Source organism: Mastigoproctus giganteus, chromosome 3, assembly GCF_048544385.1.
Source record: "Mastigoproctus giganteus isolate SK-2022 chromosome 3, ASM4854438v1, whole genome shotgun sequence".
Taxonomy (NCBI): domain Eukaryota; kingdom Metazoa; phylum Arthropoda; class Arachnida; order Uropygi; family Thelyphonidae; genus Mastigoproctus; species Mastigoproctus giganteus.
The window spans coordinates 50,643,980-50,662,330 of record NC_143577.1 but is presented as its reverse complement, the minus strand read 5'-3'; the positions used below and the strand labels follow the sequence as shown (position 1 = coordinate 50,662,330).

At 36.6% G+C, this 18,351-nt stretch overlaps 1 protein-coding gene across 1 annotated transcript in view; it reads right to left on the bottom strand.

Moving 5' to 3' along the window:
* Window positions 1-18,351, bottom strand: part of rt (Protein O-mannosyltransferase rt) — a 207,466-nt gene that overhangs the window by 143,815 nt on the left and 45,300 nt on the right. Inside the window, exons 4-5 of the mRNA XM_090369975.1 lie at window positions 13,724-13,774; window positions 295-441 (exon numbers count right to left, since the gene is read on the bottom strand). Of these exons, the coding sequence (XP_090226101.1) occupies window positions 295-441; window positions 13,724-13,774 (198 nt within the window). The remainder of the gene's footprint in view (window positions 1-294; window positions 442-13,723; window positions 13,775-18,351) is intronic.

The following is an 18,351-nucleotide window of genomic DNA, read 5'->3' as shown; positions in this document are numbered from 1 at the left end:
TATTTTGCACAAAACAGTCTGTTTCAGATGGATGCCATTTCAAATGGGCAGAGACAATAATAGAAAATAAAACTGTTTCAATTATATTATATATTTTTTTCCTACGATCAAACAAATCTGCATGTTAACCCTTGTTTACAATCTGTCAATGTAAAATTACTGAAGAAGAGACATTAACATGCATGAAAACCAAATAACCATTTATAATAAAAAAAAAGCTTCTTTCTTTCTTTCTTCATTTAAATTAATTTAACATTTTTTTAGTGTTGAAAGATAGAGAGAGCAATCACCTACCTAATATAACCAATGATGCTGCCAATGCAGCCGTCCTGTGTGTAAGACCTAATTCTGTTACAAGATGATAAACAGTTGGAACTAATAAACTGCCAAAAAAGGCAGGCACTGCTCTTAAAGCCCATACAGGTATATTAGGCCCGAAATCTGCAATAAAAGTTAATTTTATTATAACAGAAATGTTTAAATATTAACAATTTTTCATGTTATGAAATTAGATTTATTAAGTTAACTAAAAGTGGATTCTTGCCATTTAAATCCAATAAAAACTTTTACTAGATCAATAGGTACATTAACTAGTTTGATAATAGTGCACCAATTCATATGTTATGCTAGTTGATATGATCTTTATCATGTATTATACTTGTACAAGTGTGTGTGTGTGTTTACAGGATGATTTGCATGTATTCCAGGTTGAAGTATTCCAGGCTGAAAAATTTCACAAGGTAAATCCTACTCCCTCCACCTGTATGAAACTTGATCAATTGGTCAAGTTTCATTCAAAAGAAGGAATATATTTTTTTACTAATGCTTAGAGTACAGTAAACAAATTTGATGAATATGCATACTGTTTAAATCATCAAATGTGAACATAGTAGGAATAATAGAAACATGGTACCACTTAGACATAAGGGAAGTGGAATTTGAATATGGCTAGTACAATGTGTACAAAGTGTATGTAGTTTGTAATTAAGGCAGTCTCCAGGGTTCCCCCTATATGCCACTGTAGCATCTGTAAGGCAGAAGCCAATGCCAGCATATGTATGTGTTCAGTGCTGAAATGTTTGTATATGTGTTGTTGTGTTGTATGTTGCGTGCTGACACCTGGTGACTTCGCTTCCAGGGGGCAGGGGACACCTGGTCCCAGCCCCCTGACTCCCATCCCTAAACACATGGAGGCACACCAGGAACTACTAACTGAAAAGTTTCACTAACTGAGGTTTCCAGACAAGCTGGAAACCTCAGTTAGTGAAACAAATTTGTTCTTTCTCCTTTCATTTTCCTTGAGGTTTCCAGCTTGTCTGGAAACCTCAAGGAATAAATAAGGAAAGGAGAAGGAACATAGTAGACAGAGGATTTGGTGAGGAAGGAAAAGATAAAAGTAGGGGAAGAAGAAAGAGACATTTCCAGAAATTAAGTGAGAAGTACAAAACAGCAAAAATATATAGAATAGTATTAGTTGAGGCATATCATGCAAGAAAGCAAGTTTATACAGCATCATCAAAAAAAAAAAAAAAACCACCTTCCCATTTTGCCATATTCCGTCACTCCAAATGTTTATCTAGTTCAGCCTTAAATTTATTAAAGCTATCAACTTCCACAACAACAGATGGATGGTTGGTTGGTTGTTTAACGATTTTATGGCGCATTAGCACAACAGATGGAAGTCTGTTCCAGCAATCAACTACCCGCAGGCAAAAGGCAAACTTCCATACATCTATTCTACAACTGTCTTTCCTAAATTTGAATCTATGCCCTCTAATCTGAGCAAGTGGAAGTATCCCGTCAGCATTGAGCCTGCTCAAACCATTCAAGGCCTTATACACCTCAATCAAATCACTTCACAGGTGCCTAGTCTCCAAATACTGCAACTTGCAGAACTTTTCATAAGTGCACCCCTTCATTCCTCTCACCAATCTTGTTGCCTTTCTCTGTACTTGTCCTAGCAACTCTACATCTTTCCTAAAATGAGGCCTCCAGACATCTATGCAATACTCAAGGTGTGGACTGACCATTGCCTTCTACAAAGGGATAATCACCTCCTTGTCTCTGCTAGCAAAATTCCTATATATCATTGACAAAACTCCATGACCTGCTCTGACAGCCCATCTGCACTGCTCAGAGAACTTTATATCTCACTACACAAATACCCCCAGGTTTTTTCATTCTCCACCTCCCTGAATATAGTATCATCACAGTTGGTATGTTTCTCTTGTGTTATTGCTACCCATATGCAGTACTTTGCATTTGTCAATGTTAAACTTCAGTTGCCACTTCTCAGTCAATCTGCCAAACTTTTCTAGATCCTGTTGCAGTAGCATACTGTCTTTAGTGTCATTAACAACCCTGCCAACATTTGTATCATCTGCAAACTTGGACATTAAGCCTGATATACCTTCATCGATATCATTGATAAATACACAAAACAACAATGGGCCCAGCACCGAACCCTGAGGGACTCCACTAATAACATTAGTCCACGTAAAGCAGTGTCTATTTATTACCATCTCTGCCATCCCCCACTCACCATCCCTTTATCCATTGCAGCAACTTACCCTTAACGCCATACACTCCAATTTGTACAGCATTCTTCCATGTGCAACAGTATCAAAAGCTTTCCTGAAATCCAAGTATATGATATGAAAATTATTTTTCGCATCCAGTTACTTTGTGACCACATCATAGTATCCAATCAAATTGGTCAGATAAGACATCCCCTAAACAAACCTATGCTGTGTCTGAACTATTACTGCAGTCTTGTCTAGGTGATCCTGCAATGCTTCTTTAACCAGTGATTCCATTATTTTCCCTGGAACAGAAGTTAAACTAACAGATCTATAATTATTTGTGTCACCCTTTGAACCCATCCCCATTTGTGAATTGGAATACATTTGCACATTTCCAGTCCATGGGGACCTCCCCTGAATCTAAGGATGCTCTCATAATTATGGGTAAGGGTTTGCTAACTATCCCCGCTGCCTCCTTCAATATAACTGGATAGATTCCATTTGCACCAGGTGCCTTTTTTACGTTTAACTTCAACAATTTCTCCTCTACTTTGCTCTCAGTTATTACAAAATCACTTAGCTCCCTGTTAGAGTTTGATTAACTTCTGGGATTCCCCTCATTGAACAACTAACTTCTCATGTGTGAGTGTAGATGCAAAATACTCATTCAGTTTATCAGCTACTTGAGCAGGATCATCAATAGCCAAACCATCTATGCTAAGTGAATCAATAAGATTCATCCCCTTCCTTCTAGAGTTTACATAAGTAAAGAACTCTTTGCTGTTTTTCTTTGCATCCTTTGCCAAGGATTTCTTGTAATCTGCCTTTGCCTGCCTAACCTCCTTTGTGACCTGATTACAGAGTACCTTATATCTGCTGTAGGCTTCTGTGTCATCTGATAATTTATATGCATCGCATGTATTTTTCTTCTCTGCCATGAACTTTATTAATTCATCTGACATCCATTTAGGTCTGATCCATTTAGGTCTAAAACAGTATTTCTTATTTGGTATGAAAAGCCTAGTAGCTTCCGAGATTAAGTCCCTGAAAGCTTCCCATTTAGAATTCACTGTTCTCATCAGTTGATCCCACTGTATAGAATTTAAAAACTGTCTGAGACCATTGTAGTCACCTTTAAGAAAGCAAAAACCCTTCCCTTTACCCTTGATGGTAGTTACATCATTAAGTAAATATCACATCAGTACACTGTGATTCCTGTCACCTATTGGTTCCTTTATCTGCAAATTCTTTATGCATGAATAATTATTCCTGATAATCAGATCAAGAGTATTACTCCCTCTGGTTGCCCCTCGAACATGTTGCTGTAGAAAACAATCCTCCAATAAATCGACAAAAGTCTTGCTAGTGTGCGAGTGACCAACCCACAAGTTCCAGTCAATATCTGGAAATATAAAATCCCTCATTACAAGACATTCTGATTTACTGGCCCACTCTATTTCTCTGCACAACTGTTTGTTGTACTCAGAGTCATTAGGCCTATAACACACTCCTACTCTCATTTTCCCTTTCCCAGTGTTTATGTAACACCAAACAGACTGAACATTGCACTGTCCACCCATGTCAACTGGATGCACTTCCTTTAGATTTTATGTGTTTCTTAACTAACAGCATAACCCCTCCTCCCTTCCTACCCTTTCTGTATACATTGTTCTCCCCAAATTCCAATTCTGCACTGCTTATATGTGTGACACCATGTTTCTGATATCACAACAATATCTGCCTTTGATGCCTCGATCAGCACTTCAAATTCATCAAGTTTATTTACTATACTTCTAGCATTGATGTACATGCAAGTATACATGCACCTGTTCTTACTCTTGGTTACCCTAAAACAGCCCATGTACTTACTTGTTCCACGATGACTCCCAGCAGCTCTTGAAATCCCCAGCAACTTGCTCTCTAGGCTGCTGCTCATTACAATAGAAGCAGTGCAAGAATCACTTTCACCTCTGCCTGCGGCTACTGTTAATCTTTTAGTTGGTGTATCCCGCCAAGCTACCAGTTTTCCGACCCACCTAACATGCCTTGATAACATCAGCAAATATCCTTGAACCCAATCTATTCAAGACTATTGAATAGATTGGGTTCATAACTATTGATGTATTCCATCCCTATAGAAGCAGTCTCTCCTGTTGCAAGCACAGACCATGCTGAAAAAAATCCTACCCCATGAGCCTTGCACAATCTCTCCAGGGCCGAATTGATTGACAGGGCTCTCATATTATACTCCCTCCTATTGTGTCTGGGCAGAGTTGCAGACACTTTCAAATTTAACCGTAACTCGCGACTTTTTTTAGCATCGACCTGTACTTGTTAAGTAAATCTGCAGGTCTCTTACTCTTAAGGTCATTAGTGTCAACGTGTACAACAATATCACCTTTTGTGGCTTAAAAGATATCTGCCCTCAACAACATCAACTTTAGCCCCTGGCAGACATACCCTGGTCCTGTAAAAGATTACTTGTGGAAACAAACATATATACTATACACAAATATTCCCGTCTGCAGAATCTAACAGCACAGAGAGAGAAAAGAGCAATCAGCTGTACAAAATATAAAGGAGACCTGAGATCAACTTAATCTCAGGACCACCTAACAAATGATTTAACAATGTGTATTGGAAGGACAGGAGGGGAGGAGGAAAATGCACTTGGCTAAGAAGCACAGCATCTAAGGCAGTGCATGGAGATGATGAGGGCAGCCAGTGCAATGTCAAACAACTATATAGACAGATATAGTGGATCAGTAGGTTGGAATGTCTTATAATGGAGGACTTGCACCTGCCAAATACTGATCAGGACTTGTGGATTGGTTTCTCACACAATAGTGGAAATTTTCTGGATTTATTGGAGACTATTTTCTACAGTAGCATGTCAGAGGTAACAAGAGAAAGTGATACTTTTGATCTAATTAGGGTCACTGCTGATAATTATCAGCAGCAACTCCAAATTTCATATTCTTCTAGAGCTAGAAGAATATACAGATAAATGTATATTATTTATTGATTATAATATAGTGATGTGAAAGCTACATAAAGATATAACAATTGTCGAGGGTAAAGGAAAGGGCTTTTGCTTTCTTAAAGGTCACTAAAGTAGCCCAAGACAGTTTTGAAATTCTAATCAGTGATACCAACTGATGACGTTGGTACCACTGATTAGAATTTAAACAATTCTAAATAGAAGACATTTAGGGAAGTAATCACAGAATCTACTAAGGTTGTTTATACCATCCAGAGATAATTCAAGGTTTAGACATAAATGGATGTCACATGAATTGATGAGGCCTGTGGCAGAGAAGAAAAATGTGTAGGATGATTATAAATTATCAAGCAAAATGAAAACTTAAAATAAGTACAAAGTAATCTGCAATCAGGTCACTAATGGGGTATAGGCAAGCTAAGGCAGATTATAAGAAGTCCTTGACTAAGAAAGCAAAGAAAAGCAGTAAAGAAATCTTTGCTTATGTTAACATTAGTAGGAAAGGATGAACAACTTTGGCGATCTAGATATTAATGGCATAACTATTGATGATCTTATTCAGTTTGCTGACAAACTAAATAAATATTATGCATCTGCATTTGTTCATTAAGAGGTTTTTTTGGAATAGAAACACCAGAAATAACTAAATTATAACTGGGAACTAAATGATTTTTTATAACTGAGAAAAAATTGGAAGAAAAATTGCTAGAGCTAAAAGTGAATAGGCACCTTGGGGTGGCGTGATCTATCCATTTATATTGAAAGAAACAGCAAAAGAGTTAACCAAGCCTATAGCCATAATTATAAGAGAATTCTTGGATTCAGGGAAGTTTCCTATAAAGTGAAGATGTGTAAATGTCTCTCCTATTCACAAAGGAGATCAAAGGGTGATGTGAGCAATTAATAGAGCTGTTTGCCTGACTTCTGCTGCAGGAAAAATAATGGAGTCAGTGGTTAAAGAAGTATTGCAGGACCATCTTAGCAGGAATGGAATTATACAGAAATTACAGCATGGGTTTGTTAAAAGGAGATTCTACTTCTGGACAATCTTATTAGCTACTATGACACTCACAAAGGAATTGGATGCAAACAATAATTTTGACATCGCATAAGCTTTTGACAGTGTTCACACAAAAGGCTGCTGTACAAATTGGAACAGTGTGGCATTAGGAGGCAAGTTACTGATATGGATAAAGGGATGGATGAGTGGCAGAAGACAGAGGGTGGTTATAAATAGGTGCTACTCTTCTTGGATTAATGTTATTAGTGGAGTAGCTTTGGGTACAGTACTGTTTATAATATTTAGATATGATACTGATGAAGGCATATCAAACTTATTGTCTAAGTTTGCATATGTTACAAAGGAATTAAAAGGATGGTGGTAGAAAGGTGAGAGAATGGAAAGGTGGTTAGTGACAACAGTCATGACAAACTATTGCAGCAAGACCTAGAAAAATTAGACAGATTGGCTGAGAAGTGGCAACTGAGATTTAACATTGGTATATACAAAACACTGCATACAGGCAGAATAATCCCAGAATAACATACCAATTATGTTGTACCACACTCAAGGTTGTGGAGAACAAAAGTGGCCTAGGACTAATTGTACAGTCCAATATGAAGTGCTTTGAGTAGTACAGACAAACTGCTAAAACAGCTAATGGGGTTCTCTCATGAGCTGCTTTAGCAGTCTATGCAGGAACTCTGATATGCAGGAACTCTGCCAGCAGGGACAAGGACATGGTTATCCTATTGTATAAGGCAATGATTAGGCTGCATCTTGCACACAGGTCTAAAAGCTTAATTTTATGAAAAATGAGGCTTGGAACAAGTGCAGAGAAAAACAACTAAATTAATCACAAACAAAAAGGGTACTTACTCCTACCACTAGAGCTTTACATGCTTTCAATTTAAATTTAAAATTTAAAAAAACTGAGTAAAGTTAACAATAATAATATTCATACGCTTTCTTGAACAGTACACACAAAGGAACATAAACTAAAATTTAAAGGTAGGTGCAAGATAGGTGTGTGCAAATTTGTTTTCAATCAGAGCGTATCTGATTGTTGGAACAAACTACCATCTACTGTTGTGGAAGTGGACAGTTTGAATAAATTTAAGAAGGAATTAGATATTTTAGAGAGGATGGTCAGATGAAGTGGTTTTTTTTTTTTTTTTTTTTTCCTGATGATGTTAGAAACCTTGTTTCCTACATTTGCCACTACTACTAATAATGATGATAATAATTATTATTATTATTATTCATGGCCATATATACAATGAGCACACACACCAGCAGTGCCACCTGAATTATCATAATATTGCCCTGCTTTGGGGCTTCATTTTCAAATCTAAAATTTTGGGAAACAATTACACTCCATTACTAGTATTGCAGGTGTCCAGATACTGATTTAAAGTATTTCCTAGACTTGAAAACTAATTCCAATGTGGGTTTAAAATTTTGTCACAATTAATCAGATTGCTGAATTAATTGGACCTCTTTTTTTATTATTACTTTAAAATCAATAAATGAAGAATTTTTCTCGATAATTACTTGGTGAAAAGTATTTAATTTTAACTTGAATTTACAGTTAATTCTCACAAATGCCTTTCACACAAGAAATTCTTTTTAAACAATTTATCCTCATGTGATCTCTGGGATCAAGTCAATTCAATGCAGGTCTGTATGACACTGTACGACAGTTTTGTGCATGACAATTCGGTGCATTGCAGTTCAGTGTACAAGTCAATTTAGTGAATGAAATTTTGCTGTATGTGACATTTTGGTGTATGACAATTTGGTGAAAGACAGTTGGTGGCTCTGACAATTCAGTGAATAAGATGATTCAGTGAATTGTTTGGAAGAATTTGATGTATGGCAAAGTAAGACAGAAAATGCAAACTTTCAACGTGCTGTGCTGTAAATGGTGAATTTAATGATCATGATACTATTCTTGATATTTTATATTTTTAATGGAACATAGTATCAACCTTCAATTTTTAATGCACATTCAGCAAAGGTAAAGAAAGGCTGCACGAGAAGCATGCAAAAGTTCAATGAAATTTTCCAGTAAAAGTACTTTGCCGTAATGGCATTTGTATTGTTGCTTGCTCGGTAAACATACAGTGGGTGTTATCAGTCTGGAGTTGAAGTTGAATCCCATGGGAGCTTGAAACCCTCCCGAAGTGGGGGAGGGGTAACCTGACCTTTTTTCTTTAGAATCACTAGTGGATAAATTGTTTATTAAAAAAAAAAAAAAAAAAAAAGGCAAAGGAAGCCCACACGAGAAGCAGGGCAAACTTCGAAAAACTTTAATGGTGAAACTACATTACGAACATTTTTTACGGCACCAGAACTTCCAATATGACTCTGTTCGTGATTCAATTAGTGAGTCTAAAGAAAAAAGGTCAGGTTACCCACCTCCACTTTGGGAAGGTTTCAAGCTCCCGTGGGATTCAACTTCTATTCCAGACCGATAACACCCACTTTTTACCATTCAGTAAACACCCACATTTACTGAGCGAGCAACAATACAAATGCCGTTACAGCAAAGTACTTTTACCGGTAAATTTCATCGAACTTTTGTGTGCTTCTCGTGCAGGCTTTCTTTGCCTTAGCTGCACATTCTACTTTTTTTTTTAGGAGATCCTATTAAAAAAGTGCCACAGGCAGGTTAAAACTTGGGATACAAGAGAACCTTGTTCACACTTTACTTTCCTTCTGCAAGTTCCATTTTTAAGGAAATACATATGGAGGGGGGAATTGTTTCAGACTAGAAGTAGAGATCATTAATGGATGCTGGTAGAGATCATTAATAGGTAATGCAATCTTCTGATGTTCCGTTTGTGACCCATGGTATAGTTTTATTGAAAGAAGTTCAGCAGTAGGCTAGCACTGTGAACAGATTAAGGGTAGGCAGGTAAGTGTCCCTGGAGACTTTGTAGGTGTCGGAATTGGAGTTCGAGTCCCCTACATGGAAAAGCACTCTGGCCCAGTAAGTTTTCACCAGGGCCATAGCAGATTCAACTGAGTAGATATGTTAAAAAATAATTAATAAATAATCATATCTACATTAAAGGTGTTACAATATGGATGGAGTCATGCATAAATAGGCATGTATTCACTTTCCAACCTGCTTACGAGAAGGATCGGTGGAATCCTTTTATACAAAATAAATGGATAAAAAATACATTATTTTCTTTATTTCTAAATTTCTGCATTCCTCCTTTTAAAGTCGCAAAAATTTCTCTTGTTTCCTGAACCATTTACTTCATTGATTTTGTTAATTTTTGATCTCCATGTGATACACCAAATTGTCATATGCCAAACTGTTGTAGACACGAATTGTCTTTCACGAAATTGTCACATACAGCAAAATATCATTCACCAAAAAATCAGCACATACAGCAAAATATCATTTGTCAAACTGTCTTTCAGTGCATGATTTTGTGCACCAAATTATCGTACAACAAACTGTCTTGCACCAAATTGATGTGGACCCATGATCTTCACAAGCTTTAAAAATATTATTCTCTAATTATGCCACTGATGACTGAAATAAATTTCTTTTGGATTTCTAGCTTTCACTCTGTCTGTAAACCTAAATTCTGTTAGTCGACATTTAAATTTCAATGTTGTATCTTTCATTCTTGGCTTTTTTTTTTTTTTTTTTTAAATTAAAAACACCTTAAAAAAGCTGACTGGCACTGCAGGTCTTTTGTGCTTTTTTTTGTTGCACATACTTTAAGCATGAATATCCAGTTGAACTGTTAACTTCAATAGTATCCAGAATGCCTGCATTCAAGATCAACAGCAGTTTTCAGCAGAAATTAATTTTATCTACAATAAATTACAGTAATGAACATCAAACAAACCAATTTCTTCTTTAATTATACATCATTAAATGCACTCATGCACTAGCCAAGATTTCTGACTGTTTTATCACTGGCCATTAACTACATAGATTTACTACCATTGGGGGCGTTCCTAGGGTATGTGGTGCCCGGGTGCCAACTGATATTTGGTGCCTACCTTAAAATGTTCTTCATATGTGTATGTAAGTTTCAGGTGCCCCTTGAATGCTGGCACCCAGGAGCAGTGCACCCCTTGCACCCTTGGACAGCCCACCCTGACTATCACTCCTTCAATCATCCTCTTTGCTAGGATTTTACTTCCTGTAACAGTGGTACAAATGGTGGTGAAGTGGCAAAAAATTAAACTTGAACTATAATCCCAGATCTTAACATATGAAATTTACATGACATAACTAAGGTAACTATCTACAATGCTATATATTATTAAAAATAAAAAAAAAATAAAAAATATATATATATATATATAAATTTTACAAATGACAGCATACAAAAATTTAACTTTTCTTTTTACAATATGAATTTTATTTTTACATTTAATTCTAACATGATTAACAAAATGTTTGTTCAGTTCATTGCAATTACAGTATGGTCATGTCACAAATTCAGTGGAATACAACAAACACAGTTTTCCACAAATAAACATGACCAGAAAAATGAAACTTGCATTATCTGTAAAAATCTTGACTTCCAGAACATCAAGGTATCACTTATTGTTCTGAGGAATCATTCACATAATGCACAAATTTTATAAAGGTAAAGGTTAAGCTTTCTGACTGCCCAGTACAGTGAATGTCTAAATCAGCGGTCTCCAACCTTTTCGTGCCTATGGGCACATTTCAAAGTTCATGAAAGAGCAGTGAGCAGCAATCACTCAATTTGGGGCACAATTAGTTCTCTGTACTAATTGTGCAGAGAAGAAACTCAATGTACAGTAAGACCACCGTATCCGCGGGGGGGGGATACGTTCCAAGACCTATCATGGTCTTGGAACGTATTAACTACTGAAACTGCGTATATAAGCGAACACCTGCTGACTCCATATATAACGTGATTTTCTTGTACATACATACATACATACATATAATCAAGTTTAATTGATAAATTAAACACACAGTAAGACATTACCAACATTAAATATGGTAATAATAAAGTACAGCAGACTCTCGATTTACTGGGACTGGATTAACTGGGACACTTTAGGACACTAAATTTAAAAAAAAAATCAACCAAAAAATCAACCAAAAAATCAACCAAAAAAATCAACCAAAACAGATATTTTGCAAGTTGTAAATAAGCGACAAGAACTGGCGTTATAAGTCGTCATTGGAAGATTAGTGTACCTATTAACTTGCAACCCCTGCTGTCTTCACACCTACCACTCAAAACAAAAAAAAAAAGAGAGAGAGACCAAATGTCTTTTTTTTTTTAGTGCGTCATGTTGATTGTTGTGTTCCGTCGCACCGCAAAAAGACAAATTTTGTTTCATTATTCACGTCAAGGATGTCGGAATTTTTTTTTTTTATAGTAACTATTTTTTTTTGTTTAGAAATCATGAAAATGATGGGCAAATGCAAGAGCTATGCTTTCAAATTAAACAAAAACTTGAAATTATTCAAAAGTTTGAAAACGGTGTATCCGCTAAATCTCTAAAGAACCAGTATAATTTTGGTGACCAAACCATACGCGACAAAGGGAAGCTATTCGATTTAAAATCAACATCATAAAAAATAAAGGGAAGCATCGTACTGGACACGTGAGTAGTAAGTGTTAAGTTTTTTTCATTTTTTTTCTGTGGTTAACCGCAGGTAACTGAATCAGCGGATACGAGGGCACAACTGTATAATAAACCACAAAGTACAGTCCACATGTCACACTGTGCTCTCACAAGTTTACTAGTAACTAACAGTAAGCAGCATTCCCACACTACCTGCATAGTACACATAAGAGATACTAGTATCCCACCAAGAAGTAGTTTACTTCCTCGTGGAATGCTGGCTATTACAAACTCTTGGGTGGGATGCTATTACAAACCTTGTGATATGCCTTAGCATATGAATAGCCTTGATGTACCTCAAGAGTTTTTAATCTTACATATGTTTCCTAACCATATTATGGCCACCATTATTCATTATGACTTCTTCCTGCAGGCACTCAAAGAAAAAAGTTTTGGCGGGTGCAATGGTGCCTACAGGCACTGAATTGGAACCACTGGACTAAATGGTGTGAAAGATGCTGCAAAGATTTACTTGGCCTTTGTTCCATTTGTGTACTATGGATTCTTTTTGGAAAACAGTAATACAAAATCAAACAGCTCTAATTTAAGACTTGTTACATAAACACACACAAAAGTAATCATAAAAATTTTAGTGAAACCACTAACACCAATTACTGGGTTGTTTTGAATAATCCAAGACAACTAAGATCATCAAGATTCAATATACTGAATCAGTATCGCATGCGTTCTCTTGATTATATAAGATAAAAATGGCATGACAAAGGAAAATAACGAAAAGAAGAGCACTGCTGTTTTACAACAGTATGATATTTTATGTTACTCTTCAGCATATAACATGTATTCTATGATTTTTACCTATTTTTCAGGATGAAAACCTGAAGTTGGTTGTAGAAAACCCTTCACTTTTACCTGTGGCTGATTAATTTATCGACTGCTTGGAAAATAGTAATAATACGAAAATGTCACATAGGGATAAACCTTTCAGAAGTTCCTGCCATCACTGAGAGGACTAAATAATTCTGATAAGAGAAAAAAGAAAACTATTTTTATTATGAAATACAATTGAAAAATTGTTTTCTTATAAGAGTTATGTTTTAACAAGACTGAGGAGTCTTTGAATGTTAATGCACCTCTCATGACATACTGTCATCTCTCCATCAAATGAGGATAGTTAAACTAGCCCCTCTCTTTTAAATTTTGTGCTCATGCATGAATAAGCTGTTATTTTTCCATGTAATTCATCATACGTAGTCTTAAGCAGTGTCCTACGAAATTTATGCCTTTTTACACTTTCTCCGCCTTTATTACTGTAAAAACTGTTGCCTGCCACTTGTATTTTTTCATGTGCACACCCATTTCTTTGCATTGCTTCACTAACTTTTATGGGTTCTGACCTCCAAAATAATGCTGAAAATTAACAAGTTATTAGTTAAATGAGTTCAACTTAAATTAAGTACATATTACATATGCCCTCACCAGTGCATGTGTGCACACACACACACAATTATTTCTGGGGGGAAAAAAGATACTGTATAAATATATATGCCTGCCTCCATATTAATTAAAGTATTTTAAAGTTGGACCACTTACTTCCCCCAATTCTATCAAACTGATTACTGCCATCAAATCCTCCCAGATATCCTAAAAAATATATATAAAACAAAAATTCTCAACTAATGACATAAGACATACATATAAGACAGTAATCAAAAGAATATACTACACAAAACTTATTACTTCCGCAAATTTATTTATTTGAATTAGCAAGTTTTCAACTGATGGTAGACATCATACTATTAAACAAACAAAAATGTGCATTTAATTTTATGGAGTTCAAAGAGTTTTAACATAACCAATTTGTAAATCGTATTTTGAAATTAAACTTTTCAGAAAGTTACCCACAAACTTTGGTTTGTTCTTAATTTAAAACAAGGCCAAAAGATGTTTATCTAGGCAGCCTTTGTATATTTTGAAGGTCAAAAAGCTTAAAAATGTTCAAGGCCCTCCATGCCTTTTAGGCTTAAATATTTCCACAATTTTTATTCTATTACACATTAGTACTTAAACATTTGATTCATATATGATATTTGATTCATATTCATTACACCCTTTCTAAGGTGCAAGCCACTTATTGTAATCATGGATAACATTATTATAATTCAGATAATGCTTATCAGTTTTATAAAGCCCCAATCAGACATATACATAGAAAAAATGCAGTTTGTGGTAACTGGTACTTTCGTTTACATTATAATTTTTTTTTGTGTTATCAAGGTTTATGCATGTGCTGTAGAAATGATTGCATAACAACATGATCGTAACATCCCGTTTTGTTCTTGAACTCTGATGTGTGGCTATTTGCTTCGTAGAGTTCATATGGTTGTCAGTGTTGTTACTCAGTGAAAGAAAGTACTATATTTGTACGCTTACCAATCCAACTCTTTTTACATAGGGCATTAACCCTTTTATAATTCTTGTAATAGTTTCTTTATATCTCTTTTTAATGGTCTGAATAGATTTCCAGAAACCTAATGAAAGTATCATTTTTATTAATTACTTGCTCAAAGAAATAGCAGACAATCAAATTAAAATATTTTATATTGCTTGATCTTCATGTTTTCTTTTTATTCACTTCCCTTTACATATACACATTTCAATTCTATATAATGTAGGTGTAAAAACACAGACAACTCTTAAAGGAAAAAACTATGATAGTAGTGTAAAGGGCATCATATCAACTGTATCTCATATTGTGCTCATCCTTCACAATGAGTTACCATGTATTAAAAAAAAAAAAAAACCATGTATTGCACTACATCAAATAAGTAATCCTTCACTAACAGAGAAGACTATTGTTACTTATTCTCAGCATTTCAAGGCTTGTTGGCCTTTCATTGGTGGGTGGGCAGGCACCCTGGTATTGCAAACATAATAGAGGTGTAAAAGTTGAGAAGATAATCCCACAATATGAGAGATGTCAAAAGGTGTACGTGATAATGTTTAAGTAAGACTCAATGCAATAGGGCATAATATTTTTAAGAGTTATAATTATCTATATAATATAGGTGTAAAAATATAGGTGTATATATAATAATCTATATAATATAGGTGTAAAAATATAGGCATATATAATAATCTATATAATATAGGGTAAAATGAAAGGCCAATGAGCCTTGAAACGGTGACGTCTGGGTGGTGGTGCCCACTGAAAATAAGTAACAATAGTCTTCTCTATTAGTTAAGCATTACTTATTCGAGGTAGTGCAATACATGGTAACTCGTTGTGAAGGATGAGCACAATGGTGTAAGATGACCACGGCTCATTGATGCTCGAGGTGAGAAAAGGCTCTCCTGGATGGCACGTGGTAACAGAAGGGTGACTGTGGCGCAACTCACCAGTAATTGGAATGCTGGTGACGGACGTAATGTGTCACAACACACAGTACATCAAACCCTGCTGAAAATGGGGCTGCGTAGCCACAGGCCGCTATGAGTGGCCATGCTAACCACGGTTCACCAGCAACAGCGCCTACAATGGGCACGCAACCATCGAAACCGGACCTTGAGTGATTGGAAGAAGATCGTCTGGTCCAACGAATCATGTTTCCTGTTGCACTGTATGGACAGCCTGGTACATGTGCATTGTTTACCTGGGGAAGTGATGCCGCCTGGATGCACCGTGGAACGAAAATAAGCCAATGGCAGCGGTGTCATGCTTTGGACGATGCTCTACTGGGATACTCTGGGTCCAGTTATCCATGTGCCAGGCACTCTGTTGGCTACCACCTACCTAAAGGTCATTGTTGACCAGGTACACCCTTTCATGGCACTGGTCTTCCCCTCTGGTGGTGCTGTCTTTCAGCAGGATAATGCACCATGCCACACTGCCCGGATTGTTTGAGACTGGTTTGCGGAACATGAAGAAGACTTCCAGGTATTGCGCTGGCCTCCAAATTCTTCAGACATCAATCCCATCGAGCATCTGTGGTTTGTATTGGAACAGCAACTCCAATCTTTGGCATCTCAAACCACGGACCTTACAGGAGTTAAAGGCTCTGCTGGTTACGTGTTGGTACCAGATACCACAAGACACATTTAGAAATCTTGTAACGTCCATGCCTCACTGGGTACGAGCTGTTTTGGCTGCACGAGGAGGACCAAGATCATATTAGGTAGGTGGTCATAATGTTTTGGCTTATCGGTGTATGTAGTCTCATCAAGAGATAGAATGACCAACATTTAGCTTACTCAATCCATTCAAAGCCTTAAACACCTCAATCAGATCTCCCTGAAGGTTGTCTTCAGACGCTACATTTTGAAGAACTGATGTCTTTCTTGGTAAGAGCACACTTTTGTTCCCTTCACCAATATTGTTGCCCTTCTCTGCACCCATTCTGGCAGATCTACATCCTTCCTAAAGTGAGGTCTCCAGACCTGTATACAGTATCCAAGATCCAACCTAAGCATTGCCTTGTAAGGGATAATCACCTCCTTATTCCTGCTGACACAGTTTCTGCATATCTAGAACGTCTGCACTGATCGCAGAATTTCATATCTGACTGCACAATTACCTCCAAGTCTTTTTTTTTTCATTTTACACTTCCCTAAGTGTAGTTTTTTTTTTTTTTTTTTTTGTTAGTTGTTGGCGCATCGGCTTCTGTGGCCATAATGCACCTCCAAAAGTTTTTTTGTATTTTACTCTGATCCAAGCCCGAGGCGGGATTCGAACCCATGACCTTTGGGTTGCCAGGCAGGCACTTTACCCACCTGGCTAGCCCGGTTGGCCCTAAGTGTAGTACTACACAGTTAGTATGCTAATCTGAGATTACTGCTACCCATATGCAGTACCTTGCATTTGTCAATGCTAAATTTCAAGTGCCATTTCTCAGCCCACCAACCTAATTTTTCTAGATCTTGTTGCAGTAGCTCACCTTGATTACTGTCATTAGCCACCCTGCCAACCTTTGTATCATCTGCAAACTTAAACATTAAGCCTGATATACCTTCATCAATATCATTAATAAATACTGAAAACAACAATGGGCCCAGCACTGAATCCTAGAGGACTCCACTAATAACATTAGTCCACGAAGAGCGGTGTCCACTGATCACCACTCTCTGTCTTCTTCCACTCAACAATCCCTTTATCCATAGCAGTGGCTTACCCTTAATGCCACATTGTTCCTGTTTGTACAGCAGTCCTTTATATGCAACAGTATTAAAAGCCTTCCTGAAATCCAAGTATATGATATCAAAATTATTTTTTGCATCCAACTCTTTTGTTACTGCATCATAGTATCCAATCAGATTGGTTAGACAAGACCACCCCCTCAACAAATCCATGCTGTGACCACAGTATAATTGCATTCCTGTCTAGATGGTCCTGCATTACCTTTTTAACCAATGGCTCCATTATTTTCCTGAGAACAGACATTAAGCAAATAGGTCTCTAATTACTCATGTCACCTTTTGATCCCCCTTTGTGAATTGGGGATCCAGAATGCAATTCAATCTCTTCATTCTACTGTTAATATAAGCACAGAAGTCTTCACTGCTGTTCTTTGCATTCTTTGCCAGAGACTTCTCATGATCTGCCTTAGCTTGCCTGACCTCCTTTGTAATTTGATTAAAAACTAGTTTATATCTATCATAGGCTTCTATAATACCTGATAATTTATACACGTCCCAATTTTTCTTCTTCCCACCCACATACCTCATTGGTTCATCTGACATCCATTTAGGATTAAGCCTAGAACAAGCCTAGAAAAAAGTTTGCGGACCCCAGTTTGGGAAACGCTGACCTAGACAATATTGCAGACCACTGTTGAGTATTGTGTCAGCACCAGTGTGTGTGTGTTTACAAGCCAATTTTCATGTTGTGCCAATTGAAAATCTGAAATAACCACAGGGAAACTTTATTCCTCTACCTGGGATCAGTTAACTACAGCCTTGATTAAAGAGGACTCTAGAAATTCCCCCAGTTGTCAATAGAAATTTAACTCAAACTTCACCAAACAAATGGCAAAACCAATATACTATCTATCATGAAGGACCAAAAAAAAAGTTCACAATTGAAAATATGTTGAAGAAATGGAAGTCCAGGGGAGATAACGAGCTCAAGAAATTACCAGGTAGATTTAAAATGCTGACTGACATGGGTGGATATATCTTCAGGTTATCTCATTTCTCCATTAGACTATAAAAATTCTGAGTTTGCA